The sequence below is a fragment of the Rhinolophus sinicus genome, linkage group LG02 (assembly GCF_036562045.2).
Source record: "Rhinolophus sinicus isolate RSC01 linkage group LG02, ASM3656204v1, whole genome shotgun sequence".
Taxonomy (NCBI): domain Eukaryota; kingdom Metazoa; phylum Chordata; class Mammalia; order Chiroptera; family Rhinolophidae; genus Rhinolophus; species Rhinolophus sinicus.
This window is the reverse complement of record NC_133752.1, coordinates 125,257,222-125,276,107: the sequence shown is the minus strand read 5'-3', so window position 1 is coordinate 125,276,107 and position 18,886 is coordinate 125,257,222. Positions and strand designations below refer to the sequence as shown.

The following is an 18,886-nucleotide window of genomic DNA, read 5'->3' as shown; positions in this document are numbered from 1 at the left end:
TTATTTGAAGGTTCTGCATTGGTCTTCTTCCATTTTTTCAGTTTCCTCTTGAGAAAAGCAATATATTGGTGGATACATAACCCTACAGACCTCAAGCAATGGATGATTTGTTGCTTGCACTGCCTTTAAATGGGTAGGTCTGATAATCTACTAATCAGATTGAACTTTTTTTGTCAATGGCTAAAATGACATTAGAGTTTTTCCTTAATACCTAAAAAATGTATCATTATTAAAATGAAGAAAAATACATGTACAACTAAAATCATACTTAATGTGATATTGAATTTTTTTGTCCAAAATAGGAATAGATATTTGCTTTATTTATTATATTGGAAAATTAAAGCTGAGAGTTCAAGTCCCTTTTCTAAAATTACCTAGCAAAACTTAGAAGTGCTAAAACTCAAAATAAATGACAATCATAGACAATATTCAGATAAGGACACTCAATGACGTGTCTGGAACAAGATATAAAAGGCCATCCTCAGCATCCTCTCCTCTCATTGAGATGGAATTACTACTTCTTTAGCAGTGACTACTCTCAGCCCAATTTAATCCTCCTGCTTCCTATTAAAAATAAAATATATATTTAAAAAAAAAAAAAAGAAAGACCAGCAATGGAACTTCCTTAGCTTCTTGACAAATTCCAATTCAAAACTGGACCCTATTTTTAAAAAATCCTTCCTACAACCATTCAATATAACTCCAAATCTTATAAGCAGCTCCTAAAAACTCTTTTATTGAGACAACCCACAATTTCTCTGGAGTTTATTTCCCCTAGCTGAAATAAGTGAAATAAATCTAACTTGGATGACAGTTTTGTTCCCAGTGCTCTTTGGTCGATGGACTATAATAATAGTTTCTAGATTGACTAGATGAAGGGTGGTGCTAAGGTACACTGAAGAGAAATATCTGGGAGAAAACTGAAAATTGCATTTTGGATATGTTGAGTATAAGATGCTTTTGATAAATTCAAGTAATATAAAGGAGCACTGGTCTGTAAAACCAAGGGGAAGCCTGGATAAAAATTTAGAAGTTATCAACACATAGATGGAAATTGAAGCTAGGACATGAATGAGATCATGCAGAACAAAAAAAAAACAACATAGGGAGGAAGAGAAGAATGAGTAAATTAGGACTGAATCTTTAATAGCTTCAATATGAAGGTTCTATAGAGAAGGAGGCTGAGAGAGCACATCCAGAGATAAAGCAGAAGACCAAGAGCATATCATCACATGAACACAGGAAGAGGATATTTCAAGGTCTGTGGAGTGACCAATGATTGAAAACATTTAAGAGACGAAATAAGAAAAGAATTGTAAAATTCCGTTTGGAGTTCATCACTGATATTTTTGTTAGAGATTTTCCAGTTTTGATGGAAGCAGAGGCCAATAAAGTGGATGAGGAGTTAAGTATGAGGTAAGCTAAGTGAAGAAAGAAGGGTCTTCCAAAAGAAGGGACAGTGTGATATAGCTATAAATAGTGGTTAAAAGAATTGATTCTAGAACAAGCCTGATAGAGTTCAAAGCCCAGTGTATCCCTCACTAGCTGTATGACCTTGGTTAGGTTATTTATTTGTGCCTCACCTTCTCCATCTGTCAATTGGGGGAATAACAGTAACTGATTACATAGAGTTTTAAGAAGGAATAGATCAATTAGTGAGAAACTGGTATATAGTAAACTGTCTATAAGGATGAGCATCAATCATTGCAAAAACATGAGACAGCATGACTTCAATAGGCGCTTAAAAGTAGATCAATGTGAATGATGAGAATGGAGATACAACTAGAGAAGTTGACAACGTTCTGGACATGGAAGACCTTGAATGCTGTGCTAAAGAGGTACATTTCCTCTCAAGGCATAGGGATTCACTAAGAGAGTTTAAGAAGTGAATGATGTGATTATATTTCTAAAGAAAAAACAGAGTTTAGACTAGAGGATGGATTGGAGTGGAGCTGAGCTGACGACTGGGAAAGCAGTTAGGAGCCCATTTCAGAAACCGAAATGAAAAGCAATAATGCCTGGATTAAGGCAGAGGAAGTAGAAATGGAAAAGAAAAATAAGTCAAGGAGGTAAAGTTATCACGACTGGTTACTACTTGTATATTGTAGATGAGGGTGAGAATGACGTTTAGGATACTCACCCTTCCCCTTCCCCCATGTTTCTAGCTTGGGTGGCGAGCTGAGTAGTATGGCCATTGATTGAGGAAGAAAGTCTAGGAGGCACAAAGGGCCAAGGAGTGGCTTAGCACATAGGAGGATTATTGTTCAATTTTGGATATGCTTCATTATGGAACACCCACATGATGAAAATATCCAATATGGAACCTAGAACCCATAGGAAAATTTGAGCTCAAGATTTATCAATGATTATTAAGTCATGAGTGTTCAAGTTACATACTTGACTAGAGAGAGGAGTATTTGGAAAAAAAATGTTTGATTCAGAGATTTGATCTAGGAAAATAACATCAGTTGACAATAGACAAATGTTAAATCTTACTGAGAATTTGGTAGAAGACATGATAATAACTGCTCTAACTGGTTCATACCATCAAATGAGGTTCTTTTCTTTAAGAGTGGAGAATTAATGATGAGGAATAATAGTGAGGACCAGGAAGAAAGCTAATGCATCTCTCTCCCACTCAGCCTCTCAGCCTCTCCTCATGGTCCATGTTATGTGAAAAAATAAGCATCCTGAACTGGAGAGAGTGGCAAGGGAAGTAATGCCTTGATATTGTGTTTCCCTGAAAATAAGACCTGGCCGGACAATCAGCTCTAATGCATCTGGAGCAAAAATTAGTATGAGACCTCGTCTTATTTTACTATAATATAAGACCAGATCTTATATAATAATAAGGCCAGGTCTCAAATTAATTTTTGTTCCAAAAAATGCAGTAGAGTTGATTGTCTGGCTAGGTCTTATTTTCGGGGAAACAGGGTAGTTAGCTAAGCATCAGGAAATAGATGTTCAGTGTAAAGGTGACCGTGTGGCGTAGTTGGTTTTCTCTCAAGAAGGATTTCTAGAGGGCCTTAATGGAAAACGATGGCAGCAGTAGGAGAATAAGTGAGAAAGAGGAAAAACGGAGCAGTACAGACCTAAGAGCTTAAGGGGATTAAATGATTGGGGGTGCTTGTGTTTTGTCCACTAGAACGGATGACAAGGTGAAGGCATGTAGTTCCAAGTTGTTGGTGATTCAAACGGAGGCCACGAGAGGCCTCAGTTACTTTCTTTCTCTATGTATAATAATTACTTCATTCCAGGTAATAGATGTTATAAACTTAGCCCAAGTCAAAGGCTTTTCCTTACCTTCTTACCTGGTGATCTCCACTCACATTTCATAAGCCACATCAAACACCACTTTCTCTGGAAATCTTCCCCAACTGACCTTAGCAGGGTTCAGCTTCCCTTCCTCTAGCCTCCACAGTATATTCATATATATATATCATTGTAAGTAAGATATTCCCACTCCACAGTGGAATTCAAAGCGATGTCTGTGACTTGTCCAAGGTGATCCAGATTTTCTGACTCCGAGATCAGTACTATTTGATGATATCACTGTTCCCCTTCTTCCCCAGGAACAATGAGGAACCTCATGACTAAAAAATTTTGCCACTACTTCAAGGGTTGTTCTTATTTTAATTAAGAAAGTGGATAGAAGCCTGTATTCGATCCTATATTTTGATTACCCAGTAATGAGAGCTCTTATACCAGGATAGCCAAATGCAGACTGAAACCTCACTTCGGTTAGGTCACTGGTTTGTCAGTCTAATTCAAGCACAGCGCTCTGGTTATGAACATGTAGTGGATATAGGCAGGATATTAAGAAATTAGTGGAGAAATGGTTACCCTCAAAAAGATACAATAATATTATGCCTTGAATTGGGAAGCCTGTGCTCTATTCCTGGTTTTGCTACAAGGTCCATGACTCTCTTTCATATTACAAAGTGTGAGATAAATGTTCTGGTTGAGGGGAAACCACAACTCTGCATCTCTACTTCCTTCCCTCATTCACGGCCAACTCACAGTAACCAGATACCTCCCCACCATCCCAGTGCCTGGCCAGTGCCTCAGCTGGTATCCAGATCACCAGAGCCAAAGGACTCTTTCTTGGCCATGCTATCTGCCATTATTGAGGACTCCTTTCCATAAGCTTTCTTTAACTACAGATATTCAAAGTAGCTAAATGTATTTTTTTCTCCTTGTCCATATCTCTTGCTAAAGGGGTGAACCCGGGCAGCCAAGTTTTATACATATGGCTCTCAGGACCACAGGTGATGGAAGTGGGCGTGCACACCTGATCATGGCAGCCTAGCTGGAAAAGAAGAGTTAGACCTATCAGATTCTCTTTTTCTCAGGAATGTGAAATAGAAAACAATATGGGGTGGGAGCTGAAAGGTCGTGGCATATAAAGAGATGTTGGAGGCAACGTTTGACCATGGGAAGCCAAAGTTATGAGGGTCAAAAACTATGAATGAGCAGAGGAAGAGATGATGAGCGAAAAGAGATAAAGCCAATACAGATAAACAGAAAGGCCTTAAGACGCAGGGAGATGGAGGGAACATCTGACCCCCCCACACACACACCCAAGAGTTACTTCCTGGAAGCCGAAAGAGCCACTGCTCTTAGCGTTTTATCCTTCTACTATCAGTTGCCTCCCTGCCGTCTATACAGACTCTTGTCTCTTTTTCCTTTAAATATTAGTCTTTTCCATTGAGGGCCCTGTCGTTGGGCCTTTTTCAGTCAACACTTTCAAAGGGACATGGTCATGGCTTCCAAAACTGCCCGTACCTGATGCTGCTCAAATCTTAATTTCTAGGCTAGTGCTCTCTCCTGAACGCTAGACCTGTCTATCCAATTGCCTGATGGACATTACCTCTCCCCATGGGCATTCTACTAGCACTGCAAAATCAACATGTCTAAAATTAAAACTTACTCTTCCTCTACTAACCCTTTTCAGTGAAGGTAACTTTGGGCTGACAACCTAATCTGCCCTAGATGTTTCTCTCCTTCCAATCTATTTGAACTTTAAGTCATGTTCATTTAACCTCTTACATTTCTCTTCACTACCTATCCTCTCCAGTCTCACTGCTCCTGTCTAAGTTCAGGACCTCATAACTGCTCTCTTGGTTTCTTTGGAATCAAACTCTTACCCATGTTTGTAACTCTATGGCCTTGCCATTTTTTTTTTTTTTTTTTTTTTTTTTTTTTTTTTACAGGGAATCCAAACTCTTTAGCACGACAGCCACATCCTCCATGATGCTTCTGCTGGTTACTTCATCGGCATGATCTTTTGCTCAATCCGTCTCACCCCGGTTTCAAATTATGTGGACTTTCTCTGACTCCCATCATTTCTCCAGTGTTGCTTCCATCTGGACTTTGTTCTCATTGATCCCTCTTCCAGGAAGGCGAATACCCTTTCCTTTTCCTGTCAACACTTTCTTACGTTGTTCTTCAATATTTACGATCCTGCCCTCCATATTTAAATCGCTATCTTTTTATTATGTCCCAACCATACTCTTTAGAGATGACTATGACTACATCAATATCACTTACTGCACTCAATTTTAAAATGCTTGATTCCTCTATTTAACCTGGAGGGGCAGAAAATCCATCATTGTTAATGTTTGTCCTATGCCTAGTTGTGAAAGCGAACATGCTGTGGAGGAAAGGAAGGAAACCAACACTCTGATCCTTCATGGGGAGCAAAGAATAATGGTGGGTAAGAGAAGTCATGAAATCTTATTGTCATAATTAAAAATGCCCTCCACAAAGGAAAAAAAGAAGAGAAAAAAACTTCTACAGAGGGCAAGAAAGGGCACCATCCTCTTCCACAGAAAGTGTAATGTCTCCTTAGCAACCCTTCCAAGATGGGCAGTCTGCTTTCCATAAGGATAACTGAACAAGGTGAAACAATTCCCTGAACTAAACAGAAACCCTCAAAAATATAAAGATTTTTCGTCGATACCCCTATGTTAAAGGGAATATCAGGGAATGTGCAGCTGGAACTTGCTCCATGTAGATCCTCATGAACAAAGCGAAAATGGAGCCGTTATAGAGGAATAGTCCCTGGGCGCTGGCACACACAGACAGTAAGGCTGTCACAGCTGACGACAGTGGCCAAGGAATTGGTCCCTAATGAGCTGAGCAGCACCTGCCTGCCCGTCTTGAGGACAGTTTAAACAGGAATGTCTCTTTGGATGGAATAAAGGACTCGTTTAATCCAGGGTGGGAGAGGACCTCCCCTGCTCTAGACTGGGTCGCATGGGCTGAAGTGCGGAAGGAGAGATGAGGGCGGTGAGTCTATATCCAGGGGGCCCCACTGTTTGCACTACTGTATCTAAGTGTATGAGCATGTGCCACCCACCAGTTCAGGAGTGAAGGAAACTGGCTAAAAAGAAAAGGAGGCACACACAGAGAGAGCCCGTGGGCAGAGGACAAGCTGAGGAAGGCGTAAGAAAGAGGGAGGGGCCGTTGCCAGAAGACTCCAATGGCTAAGGGCTCTTCACCTCCTAATAGCTTCTGGGGATCAAAGGACCTGAGAAAAAGAATGTTTGCCCACAAGATGAATACTAAATGCAAGTTGAATGTTCTAATAGAGAGAGGGAAGCTGCTTTGGCTTCTGCTTTGTGAGAATGACTATCTGCCTTGACACATGCTGGGAGAGGGGGAGGCAGGCAATGCGTAATTCCTCTCTTGGCCGTTCTTCTGCCCCAGGACTCCCGGCAGAGTTGAGTTCAATGCTTGCACCTGTTTCCTCTGTGTGACACTCTCTCTTCCCATTCTAGTTAATGCTTTCTTATTCTCTAGCTTTCCTCACATGTGTCAATTCCTGAGGGAAGCATTTGCTGATTCTCTGCCCTCACCTCTGCCACCACCCAAGCAACGGGTAAGAACATCATCTAGGTCACTCCCATGTGTGCTCATTAGAGCATATACACACTGCATGGTCATGCCCACTTCCTTATCTGCCTACAGTACTGGACCTAAGTCCCTCAAAGGCAGGACCACGTGATACACCTTTGACTCTCCCGATTTTGTCACAGAACATTGTCGAACCTCTCATGTTTAGTAAAAATTTATTGAACCTTTACTAGAAGATGAAATAATATAAGATATAATGTGTTATATTATGTATAGTATAAGATGAAATAAGGCAAAGATGGTAGTATTCCAAACTAAAGTATTGAAGACACTTTTAATGAACTTCGCAGGGTGGTGGACAACCTAAGCAGCAGCCGTCTGGAAGTGCTTTGGGAACCCTCCTCAAACAATTTTTTTTTTAAATACTATATTTTGCCATGTATAATGTGCTCCTGTGTATAATGCACACTCACATTTTTGGCCCAAACTTTCAGGGAAAAATCTTTCATTTTAATTCTTTAATTCAAATTTTTATTTGTTTACATTTAGATACTTGTTTTTTGTATTATAAAGGAAATTTAGCATTATTTTTTAACATATTATAGTACAAGAAATTTTATGTAACAAATAATTACAAAACATAAGAATAGATACAAGGTACAAGAAATTTTATGTACCAGTAACAAATATATGATATTTATGCATCATAGAGGACCCAGAACTCTGTCGTTGCAAGTTCGTCGTAAGTTCAACAAAACCAATTATCGTATTCCAGGGTATTATTTTGCATTGATTTCTAGAGTTATTGATTTCTAGAGTTACACTTTTAACTCATAAGCATAAATAAAAGAATTAAAAACATTTAGGTAGATATGGAATTAGTACTACCCATGTATGAAATGCATCCCTATTTTTCCCTCACAAATTTGAGCAAAAAAGTGTGCATTATACACAGTACATAGTAAAACACATAATATGACAAAGGAAGCCAATCATATTGAGATAGACATCAAAAGTTTTTAACATTATAATTTAGTAATGTGTTTCTTTACTAACTCATTAATAACAAAACCAAGTAGCAGTTCTAAACTCTGTAATTTTGAAGTAACAATAAATGTGAACGATATTTAAAGATATCAGTCTCAACTTCAATGTGACATGAAAATATCCGTACCTCCTACTGGCAAGTCTCAGGTACTGCCAGTACTACTGAGGCTTGTAATCCACTTTTATCACTGAAGGAAACACTGGATTTCAATTAATGGTTAGTGAAAATAAAGTACGTTTTCTCCAAGACCCAAGACCATGGAGTCCCTGAATTCTATCTGTGGATTCCTGGGTTGAGTAAATCCCTTGTCTGTGGAACACAGGGAAACAGATCACCTCAAATCACAACTAAGAATAGCAATTCTTCCATGTTTGGAAGAATGGCATCTTCCCAAATCAGTGCAAGCCTCTGCCTACACTTAGGTTTTTGAAGGATATCAGGATTCACCTTATTTATTAAAAATGTAAAAGTTTGCAAGATGTACTATAAAACTACAGTAATCAAGACAATGTGGTGTTTAAGGATAGCCATATAGATGAATGAAACAAACTAGTGAGTTCAGAAATAGACCCACACATATTTTGTCAGTTTATTTTTGACAAAGGTTCCAAAGCAATTCAATGGGGAAAAATAATCTTTTTAACAAGTAGTACTAACAATTGGATATCAAAATGAAAAAAAAAATAATAATCTCAACCCTTACCACATGTCACCTATAAAAGTTACTTGAAGTGTATTTTAGACTTAAATTTAAAAGCAGAAATTAAGAAACTTCTAGAAGAAGTTGTAGGAGAAAATATTTGTGAGGATTTATTAAAGAAAGATTTCTTAGGAGACAAGAACATGAACCATAAGTGAAAAATGTGACAAATTGGACTTTATCCAATTTAAAATGTCTGTTTTTTAAGACACTATTACCAAAATGAAAAGACATGCCACAGACTGGTAAAAATATTTGGAAAACATATAACTGATGAAGGAAGAGCTTATATGCAGAATACCTAAATAATAAGACAAACAGCAGCTCAGTAAAAAGAGAGGCAAAAGATTTGAACAAATATTTCACTAAAGAAGATATATAAACAGCAATAAACACAAGTAAAAATATTCAAGATAATTAATCATCAGGGAAATATGAATTAAAAGCACAAGGAGATACCACTACACATCCCTTAGAATGGCTAAAATTAAAAGTATTGATAATACTAACTATTGGAGACAATGCAGAACAGCTGCAGCTCTAACATATTGCTGGTAGGAATGCAAATTATACAGCTATTTTGGAGAATAATTTAGCAAATTTGTATAAAGTGAATCATATGCTTATCACATGACCCAATAGTTCTGCTCATAGTTAACGAAGAGAAATGAAAACATATTGTCCACACAGCAAGTGTTAATAGTTTCCTTATTGATAGTAGCCAAAATCCATCAACAGCCAAATCAATAAAAATATTGTGGTATATTCATACAATGGAATACTTCTCAGCAACAAAAAGCAATGAACTGATACATGCAACAACATGGATGAATTTCAAAAGCATTACACTAAGTGGCTAAGTGAAATAAGCCAGACACAATAGACTATATGCTGTATGGTTTCATTTATATGAAAAGTCAAAACTAGAAAGAGAAAACACATTGATCCCTGGTTGCCAGTGGGCCATGGGTGAAGGGAGGGGTTGTCTAAAAAAGGGCATGAGGAAACTTTTTGGGGTGATGAAAATGTCCCATAACATACACAATTGCATGTTTATCAAAATTCATTAAACTGTACATTTAAAAAGGATGAATATTATTGCATGTAAATTGTATCTAAATAAAAACGTAATCTTTTTAAAAAAAATAAAATTTTATCAGAGAGAAATTATAAGTTATTTTTAATTGCTAGAGCTAAATTGTCCTTTTAGGGAATTCAATCTCAGGGTTTTCCCCCCAAGTGAAAGACATCGGTGCATACTTTAAATATAGAGAGGAACAGCTGCATTGGTTCAGTGTCTTACGGAGTTTGTGTGCTATTTGGAAATTGAATTGCTTTGACACATTACTGCTAGCCAGGAAAAGCATTAAGGGATTATTTGTCCACCGTGATTTCAAATTTCTCCCTAATGGTAAAATCATTGGAAATAAAAGAGGGCAGCCAAAGTGGTTTTACTCAGGGAGATGTTATTTCATACACAGACACATCAGAAACAGTATAAGCAAGCAAAGGAATTATTCTCCAATTTTTAAATTTTTTAACTTTAAGTGTTATAAATAGCCGCAGCAAACAATTTCAATCCTAAATGGCACAACATTCAGAATTTCTTTTAAGTGCTTCTCAACTTAAATACTTGAAATAATTTGTGAACGTGTGTTGTCAACTTCGTGTTGCAATTTGAATTTTTACTTCTTGGTCCACTTTAATACCTCCTATAATGCTATTGGAGGATACTGTCAGATGGTATCACCGTTGTCACTTGTTTATGTGCTCTAATGTTTTCTTACTGCACTATAGATCACTTTGCTTTGATAGGATTCTGTGAATTTCAAGAATTATTTGCAAATAAGTTGTTTCCTTCAATAAAGCCAAAAAAAGCTTTAACATGTTCATAAAAGCAATATTATGTTTCATTAATAGAACACTAACATCTACCTTATCAAAAATAATTATTTTCTCATCCACAGTTCATAGAATGAAGTGCCACCATTTATTTGAAATGAATTTCTGTTTAACTATCAAATTAAATGAATTCATTTTTACTTTTAGGCCTCTTCAAAGTATTGTCATAACATTAGCTGGCTTAATGAACTAGACGTAGACAATTCAGTGTGCTTTTTTTATTCTATTTTTTGCCAGAAAGACCAACTAACTTCAAAACTAGCATGTATTTTTCATTATTTCCTTGATCTCCAAGTACATATTTGATCTCCACGTAATCACTTACTGTATTTCCATGCAGTCTGTTCTTTTGTATATCTAGATCTGCTGCTGTCTAATACTACACTAGCTGCTAGCCACATGGGGTTATTTAAATTAGTTAAAATGCAATACAGTAAAAAGTTCAGTTCCTCAGTCATACAGGACAAATTTGTGTGTTCAATGGGTGCAGTGTTTCATGGCTGTCCTATTGGACAGCACAGATATGGGATATTTCCATCATCACCAGAGCTCTGTTGCACTATGCTAGTCTAGATCAGGGTCAGCAAACTTTTTTCTGGGCTGATTCTGGGCAGAATTTATAGGCCAGCAGGCAAAACTGAGGTTATTACTCAGGTGCTTGTATAACCATTTGAAGAATAAGATTCATTTAAAGGTGGAAGAGCCACTCTTAACGTAGGTGCTGTAAAAAGCAGGCAGCAGTCTGGATTTGAGCCATAGTTTGCCCACGACTGGTGCAGATAGTTCAGTCCTTTATTCACAAAGCACATCTTTATTGAGCATGTCTATGTTTTAAGCTGGGTAGCGTAGTGAACAAGACAACAGCTCCAGCCTTCGTGGAGTTCAGAACATAACAGGAAAGGCATTACATCAAATTACACAATTAAGTAAGCAATTACTATAATCTAACAAATAAAATGAAGAAGAGAAACAGGATGTTATGAAACAAAATAAGACAGAAAAACCTAATCTGGTGTAAAAGATTGACTTGATTCTCAAAATTACCTGCAACTAGTATTATTTTTTAATATATGACAACTACGATGTATAGTAGACTTTCCAGCTGACCCACTGAAAAAGGCACTGTAAAAATTAATAAATCTAGGTAATATTTCTAATGGATTCACATTCAAATACATTACATTCTTGTATACCACCTGTTTTATAGATGTGAAATAATGTAGTACATCTAATGGTAAAAATTATGTTTGCTAAAATAACATTTATTTATGTTGGGTGTTTTATTTTCCTCTACTACCATCTTTTATAGGAATAAAAGTGCATAAATTAAAAGTTTCCTTGTAACTAGAAAAACTTGCCACAGATTAACTCCTCAAATGGCCCCAATTTCCTATTAATTGCTTATGTTAAAATTCAACTTGAGGCCTTCATTAAATAAAACAATGTAATGCATATAAAACTAGGCTGCTCTGACAGATTTTTTTCAAAGACAAATGACCTATTTTCATTTATGAGAACTCAGTGTACATAGTCAGCAAAACAAAACAAAATAAAAATATATGCTATACTGCCTTCCATATATTGGCAATGATGTTCTTTAAGGTTATATTTGATTTTCTGCTCTTTGCAGTTCATTTACATGTGGCCTTTGTGTGTGTGTGTGTGTGTGTGTGTGCACGCGAGGGTGTGGTGTCAATAACGTTATATAAAGCTAAATATTTAATCACTGAGCATGTGAGAGAGAGAGAGAGAGAGAGAGAGAGAGAGAGAGACTTGAATGCACAAAAGCTGTTCTAAATTGAGCACACACGTTGAATGACAAATAGGCCAAAATGAAATTGTTTAGAGACAAATCATGTGCCATATACCGACCTGCTTTGCTTTAATTAAAAAAACAAAAACAAAAAACAAAAAAAACCTCTACCTGTTAAACATGGCTGATTATACATCAAGATGAGGGTGAAATCAGGGGAATGAAATCTCTTTAGGTCATGACACTGAGTTTTAATTCTTCAGTTTCACTAAAATTAACAGGCCCAGGAACAAACCCTCCTGCTGATGCAGGTTTGCGTTGTTCTTTTAATGGTGACAAATGAAGTTCACCAAGAAACTAGAATTTGGACATTCTGTTCATGGCTTCCTGAAACAATGTATGTTGGAGTATTGGAGTTTAAAAAACAAATTTTAAAAAACTAGTGACTAAATCCATTGAGAAAAGATTCCACTTTTGAAACCCTAGCTGCCACACTGTTTTATATTTCTATTTGTACAGTTGACAGCAGAGTTGTTACTGTTCTTCCTGAATCCAGCTTTATGTATAAAGATTCTGGCTCCCTTGTCAAGACAAATATCTTCAATGCATCTTTATTGAGAGAGGAAAAAAAAGTCATACCTATTTGACTCAGAGGGTTGAAGGCCTAGGACAGTAATCAGGTGCTTATGTCGTTGGGGATGAAGTCATATTGACAACTGGTATACATTTTCTTTGTGGAACATGGGACTTCTTCTCAGCTCCCGATGTAAAATCTGAAGACGAGCACATCCCGTGCTTCTTCTATTAAGGCTCCCCTGGTCTCCAGGAAGGAGCTGCACTCTGGTTCACTCCCACGAAGCCATCACCGCTGAGCCCAGACATGCTCTGCTGATGGTTTCCATTTGCTGGAACCTTTGACACAGGAATGGGTGCTGGTGCAGAGGTGAAAGGGGCTGTTGGGGCTGTAGGAAGTGATGAAGCAGGACTAACTAGTTGTCTCTGATCTACTCTCCCCTTTGTGTCTGTATAGAACCTGTGTGAGTTAGATTGGTATGTCCTAATCCTGATTTTTGATATTCACCCATGTCCTAACGTCATGGGCACACATCCAGATTCTCTACTGGTATCTCAAATATTCCACCATTATCATCTGTCATTGAGACCTTTAAGGTTTCATTTTGATTCCTCTGGCTTCTCAAAAAAACTAAAAGATCTTCTAGGATCTCTTTTTCCCAGCATAAGCTTTCTGCCTCTCAATCCTCAGACCCTAAGGAAAAACGGTGGCCAACAATTATTACCAACTTATTTCAGAAAGTGGTTCTCCTTTCTCTGGAAATTTTGTTTATGCTATTTCCTTATTGTCTGATATCTTTTAAAATATGCTTTTTTTGCAAATTGCAGGAAAAATTGCTTTCTTGGTTGTTGCAGTGGAAGTGTTGGCTTGCCATGACCTGCTACATCGTGCACAAAAGCAGACTTACTAAATTTATTTTAACATGCTGACATATGTCTACTCCACCTCATCAATGCCTCTGTTCTGTACAACAAAAGGGAAACCTATTACAATGTAGTCTCTTTGCTAAAGGGATAGAAATGAGTATACAGTCGTGCTTTGTAGAGTTTGGAAACAAACTATAATCATTTACATTGGCATATATTTGAAGATAGTACAAAGAGGAACAAAACTGTTTTAAAAAATCAAAAGCACACAAAAAAGCACAAGTTGAAAGTAGTCCAGTTATGACAACTTATCTTTTTTAACACAATGATAAGGAGAGGAATTCCTGAAGTTTAAATATATATTATTAATATGTGAATATATTTTTTGTTAATATATATTATTACTAAAATATTTAGGAAATTCCCACCATCATTTCTGTCCTTTTAAGTGCTGAGCAGCAGACCTGTCAACTGAGGAAGAGACTGAGTGTGTTAACTGTGTTCACACATCGCCACCTATCCACTTGACGTACACACACACCACCCGCTTGTTCACACAGCAATGGCACTTACTGGCATGTGAATTTCATCAGGCTACTTATTCTGTTGGATGCTTTAACAGCACAGATTAATACTCTTACAAATTATTTTGTGATTTTTCAAATACACTTTGTATTTTGGAATAATTTTTGATTTACAGAAAAGTTGCAAAAATTGAGTTCCCATATACCTCTCACCCAGTTTTTGCTAATGTTAACCTATTACATTCCCATGGTGCACTTGTCAAAACTATAAAGCCATCATTGGTATATTACTATTAACTTAAGTCCATACATTATTCATATTTCACTCGTTTTCCACTAATGTCTTTTTTTTCTTTCATGATCTAATCCAGGATACATTACATATATTACATATATTACATATATTGTTTTATTTTTTTTTAGTATGTGTGGTGCTGAAGCGAGCACAGTTTTATGACTTTTTAATTGATGTTTTGTAAAGTTCCACATTTCTTAATTCAGTGCCCTGTTAATGCTTCTATATAATCATTTAATTTTCATTTGAGAATTGTTTTCAAGTGCTAAAGTGTCATGTTTCTCACACTCCAAACACCTAGTCAGACCTCTGAAGACAATTTGTCCCTTATTTATGACACTATATATTAAAGTAACTGAAAATATTCAAAATAATGCTTACTTTGTGCAGAGTCCATGAACTCCAACCAGAACACATAAATGTCAAATTTGAGCAATAAATTTTGATTGATTTTTGAAATTCCATATAAGGTACTATATTTCTGAATAAATTCTCATGGAAAATATTTTAAAACATTATTTTATAAAAAATTGTTTTCTATGAGACCTGAAAGTTCTTTAGGTAGATTTTTAGTAAAATATCTGAACAATTTAAATACTATTTCAGATTGTCAGAATGATGAATGCTTTTTAATTATTTTATTACAGTGATTTATCACTCAAGTTACACTACTCCAAATATTATTTTTTTCACTTCAACTAAACAACTGGCATTGCTTGTTGTTGTTCTTTTCCTTGTTATGTACTCTGAAGCACTTTCAAATTTATTTTTTTTTAAAAAGTCTTTTTCGGGAGGGCCATTAGTGAATGTGCATGAGCCATTATATTCAATGAAATAAGCATTGTGTGATTGAAGATTAAATACGGGAATGGTTTATGGTTCCATTAAAAGCACCAAGATATTCCTGGAAAAGCTATGAAAATATGCTTTTCCATTAAGGAAAAGCACTTATCAATGGTGCTGGTCCCGGTAAAGATTGTCTACTCTAATAAAAAGCAGACATTTTTTATAACATACATGAGGAGGGCATTACGCTTGATCATAGCCTAACTCTCTGCCAGGTAGGACTCCAACTTCTGAAAATAACTTCGTACCTCTCATCAACTACAGATGACTGCAAAGCTTGGCACCAGTTCAGGGGCAGCTATGATTCTGATTAAAGGCCTGGGATTAGAGAGATCCATTTGGAAAGGTTTGGAATTAAGATGATTTAGCCTAAAGAGAAAATTGCTTAAGCATGGGTCATGCACTGGTGACTTGAAGTCTTGTTTTGTTTGGCACAGTGTTTTCTGGTTTGTTTGTTTATTTGTTTTGAATATCTGAATTAGTTGCCGAACTTTTAAATATTGGGAGATTACACTGTGACAATCTGAATTGCCCTCATTTCTACGTGTCAGTAACGAGCTAGAGATGAGTAGCAGGCCCTTTTTCGAGGGGGCCGTCCTCTCTAGCTGTATGCAGTCCCCACCACACAGCGCTCCCATGCCCTGCAACTACCAGTTACTATCTCTCCTCACTCAGCTGTTTTCCTCTCATGAAAAGGCTTTGTCTGGGTGATACTATTCAAAATAGAAAAAGGAACTGTTTGAAAATGAAGTGTTCTTCATTCATTGATGTTCTTACCTGTCCTGGAAGATTTTTGAGCTCGTGACCCTGGGTAAAAAGGTGACAGAATGTTCAGAGGGTAGTGTCCTATTCCCGATTTGAACATTTGAATTGAAATACGTGTTAGAACAGTGGTTTTTACTATAAATTACTTTGAACATATTGCTTGCAGTAATGGCTCCATGGTTGTAAGCCCAGACTCTGCAGCTAGACTGCATTGTTTCAAATTCCCACTCTGTTACTTACAGTTATGTGTCCTTAGGCAGGTTACTTAACCTCTCTATGCCTCAGTTTCCTCAACTGTAAAAGGAGGATAAAGATAGTACCTACATCATAGGGTTGTGAGGATTCTGTGAGTCAATCATGGAAAGCACTGAAAACAGGGCCTCGTGTGTATAAGGAGCCACATACATGTTAGTTATTGCAGTTATTGTTATCGGTTTCTGACTGTGCGGAAGTATAATGCATTATATGTTGCTCACATCGCCTCCTCAGCTACAATTGACTGGTGAAAAGAAATTCATCATGGTTTCTGTCCTCCACCCACACTTTGTACCTCCCTGGGTCTGCACCAGCTCCAGGCTTTGGCAGTGTATGTGCGTATTGAAGGAAATAAATAATTACACTGAATAAAATACATTCGGAAATGACAGGGACTTTAAAGATCATCTTGTCCAGGAGGAGTTGGCAAACTTCTTCTGCAAAGGTCCAGATTGCAAATAATTTGGCTTTGTGGCCACATGGTTTCTGTATGGCAAGTGCCTGACTCTACTTTTGCAGCTCAAAAGCCGCCCTAGACAATAGGGAATGAATGGGTGTGCTGTGTTCCAGTAACACTTTATTTATGGACACTGCAATTTGAATTGCATATAATTTTCACATATCATGAAATATTTTTCCCCAACCATTTAAAAATGTAAAAACCATTCTTAGCTCATGAGCTATAAAAAAAACAGGTATAGGGACAAATTTGACTGACCCTTGATCTAGCCCAAAGCTTGCAAACTCCAATGCTTTCACCTGGGAATTCTACCTGGGAATTTCTCTGTTGCAGAGTGAAGCTTCTTGGGCCCCAATCCAAACCCACTGAATAAAAATCTCTGGATGGCAAGTGATGGAATCTTTAGTGTAAACGTGTGTTGCCCCACAAGTGTGGCTCTAGGAACCACACTTTGAGAAACTACCCATGACCGTCAAACAAATATGGACACTTCATGGCCCTCTCACAGATCTAGAAATGATTTATGCAGGTTGAATGTAACAAGTACCATATTGCACAAGTGAATGGGATCACTTGTGACCTAAGTTATTTAAATTTATTCTTTACATTCTTTTATTTTTATTATCAAAGTCTCCTGTCAAGAAAGGTCATTATTTTCTTTCGCTGTGTTAGAGGGATGTGGTAGCACCTTGAAATTATCCTAAAATAACTGCACATTAGAGAAATAGCGTTTTGTGTTTTTGTCAAGGTAGGAACAGGTGCATATTTATTTGCACATTCTTTGTGGTGACACAAAATGGAATCTGAACAACTTAAATGGTCTAGTGAATAAATTCTGGTGCAGGCTTACTTGAACTATTATGCTGCTATGTAAAGAATGTGTTTGAGCTACATGTACTGCCCTGGAGGAGGGATATCCATCACATAACAACCAAAAAAAAAAAAAAAAAAAGCAAAAGCAGAGTAATGTGTACAATATGATTCCATTTTCATTGAAAAAAGAAATACATTGATGACATTGTTTACCTCAGGCACCCAGACTGGGGGGGAACGTAGAAGATGAAAGATTATATTGTTGTTTAAACATGTCTTTATTGTTTGATTTTATAGGAATAATTTTTAAATAAAAAATGTTAATAGACATAAAAATTTTAATAACCTTCATCTATTGGGGACAAGAATCCATTTCCCTGATAAGAAAGAAAAGTCAGCTTTTGAGAGTCACCAACTTGGGCAAAGTGGAAAATTTTCATTTATCATGAAAATTGGACTGCAAAATCACATGATTATCTTTTTGCTTTTTCCTAATTCAAGTCAGCAGTTCCAGAGACTCTTGCTCCAAAGAAGTTCATCTTCTTTTTCCTTATTAGAAAAAAAATTTCTGTTGTTTAACAATGGACTTGTATGGTATTTTGTTATGGCAGACTGAGCAGAGTAAGACATATTATGGCTCTGAAAAATCCTAGGGTTAATCTAATTCAGGCACAGATGGATTCAGGGGCTCAAATAACAGTAGTGTCTCTCCCTCTCCCTCTCCCTCCCCCTCCCCCTCCTCCTCCTCCCCCTCTCCCTTCCCATTGTCCCTTCAGCCCAATCGTGTTTCTGTTTTCCTCTAAAGTGACTTAATTCTCAGCTCAGCATCCTCTATATACCTGTCATGCGGGAGACCCTGCTTGCTACGCCATTTGTCATGCAGGGTGGCCTGCAGGGTCTCAGCTCCCACTCCCCACATAAGAACGCAGGATATGGTGAGGTCACAAAGGAACACCCATGAAGCCATAGATAGGGGAGTCATACCACTATGGTCTCACTGGATGCTGGGTGAGACACATGTGGTAGTAGCCACATGATCCGCAGTCCGCCATTCACTTCTCTGCCTGCCAACCAACCAACCAATCAACGCAGCCCCGCAGTTACATCAGTAGCCAGTTGGCTAACCGGTTACAGCTGATGGCCAACCAATCACAGTTGATGGTCATTCACTACCTGAGCCAGCACCTCCCCATGCAAGGCCGAGAGCCTGGAAACTGCCCTCTGGGA

General features: G+C 37.4%; 1 protein-coding gene across 5 annotated transcripts in view; it reads left to right on the top strand.

Moving 5' to 3' along the window:
- The window catches only part of METTL25 (methyltransferase like 25), a 156,716-nt gene that overhangs the window by 113,198 nt on the left and 24,632 nt on the right, over nt 1–18,886 (top strand). For 2 of the 5 annotated variants that reach the window (XM_074325344.1, XM_074325341.1), the window contains one exon: nt 5,214–13,630. The exons of 2 other annotated variants lie outside the window; for them this stretch is intronic. In XM_074325344.1, coding sequence (XP_074181445.1) covers nt 5,214–5,231 — 18 coding nt within the window. In that variant the 3' untranslated portion in view covers nt 5,232–13,630. Of the gene's footprint in view, nt 1–5,213; nt 13,631–13,662; nt 14,609–18,886 lie in introns of those variants that run through there. One more of the 5 variants, XM_074325342.1, reaches the window with a different exon arrangement.